We start from the raw sequence: 566 nt of genomic DNA on the forward strand, positions 1-566 counted from the left end.
TGATTCTAGCACACTCACCACCTCTCTCCTCTTCCAACATAAAATGGCAAACAGAAAATAAATCTAATGACAAATTAATGAAAGTACTACATGCAAATTCTCATTATATAATACAGTCATTGTGCAAAAACTAGAGAAAGGACTATATATACTAATACATGAATATATAAACATGTAGACACACACATATATTAAGCATAAGTAAAACTACCCATTCTGTTCTACAACATCCTTTTCTCATTCTACATTTTTAACATCTTTCTCTGTCAAATTTATTTTAAAATTTGAAAAGTTACTAGCTAAATTAACATCAGAATTAACACTAGAACTAGGGCATAGAAAGGAACAAATCAACACTGCGATTACTGTTGCTGGGCATGGGACCATTCAGTGAAGAGCATGTACATACCTCAGACCTTTCATGGAAAGCAAGCAGATTCTCATGGGATGTCTCCACCACTTGATGCAACTTCTTATGAAGTTCATCCATTTTCTGTTTTAATAGTTGTTCTTCAAAAGCATTTGCTTCTTTTCTTTTCATATAATGTCTGTCTTCATTTACTATT

At 32.3% G+C, this 566-nt stretch overlaps 1 protein-coding gene across 1 annotated transcript in view; it reads right to left on the reverse strand.

Moving 5' to 3' along the window:
- Window positions 1–566, reverse strand: part of BUB1 (BUB1 mitotic checkpoint serine/threonine kinase) — a gene marked incomplete at its 5' end in the record, with an annotated part of 41,048 nt that overhangs the window by 37,397 nt on the left and 3,085 nt on the right. Inside the window, one exon of the mRNA XM_008591964.1 lies at window positions 410–561. Coding sequence (XP_008590186.1) covers window positions 410–561 — 152 coding nt within the window. The remainder of the gene's footprint in view (window positions 1–409; window positions 562–566) is intronic.

The sequence above is a fragment of the Galeopterus variegatus genome, unplaced genomic scaffold (genome assembly GCF_000696425.1).
Source record: "Galeopterus variegatus unplaced genomic scaffold, G_variegatus-3.0.2 Scaffold7446, whole genome shotgun sequence".
Classification (NCBI taxonomy): Eukaryota; Metazoa; Chordata; class Mammalia; order Dermoptera; family Cynocephalidae; genus Galeopterus; species Galeopterus variegatus.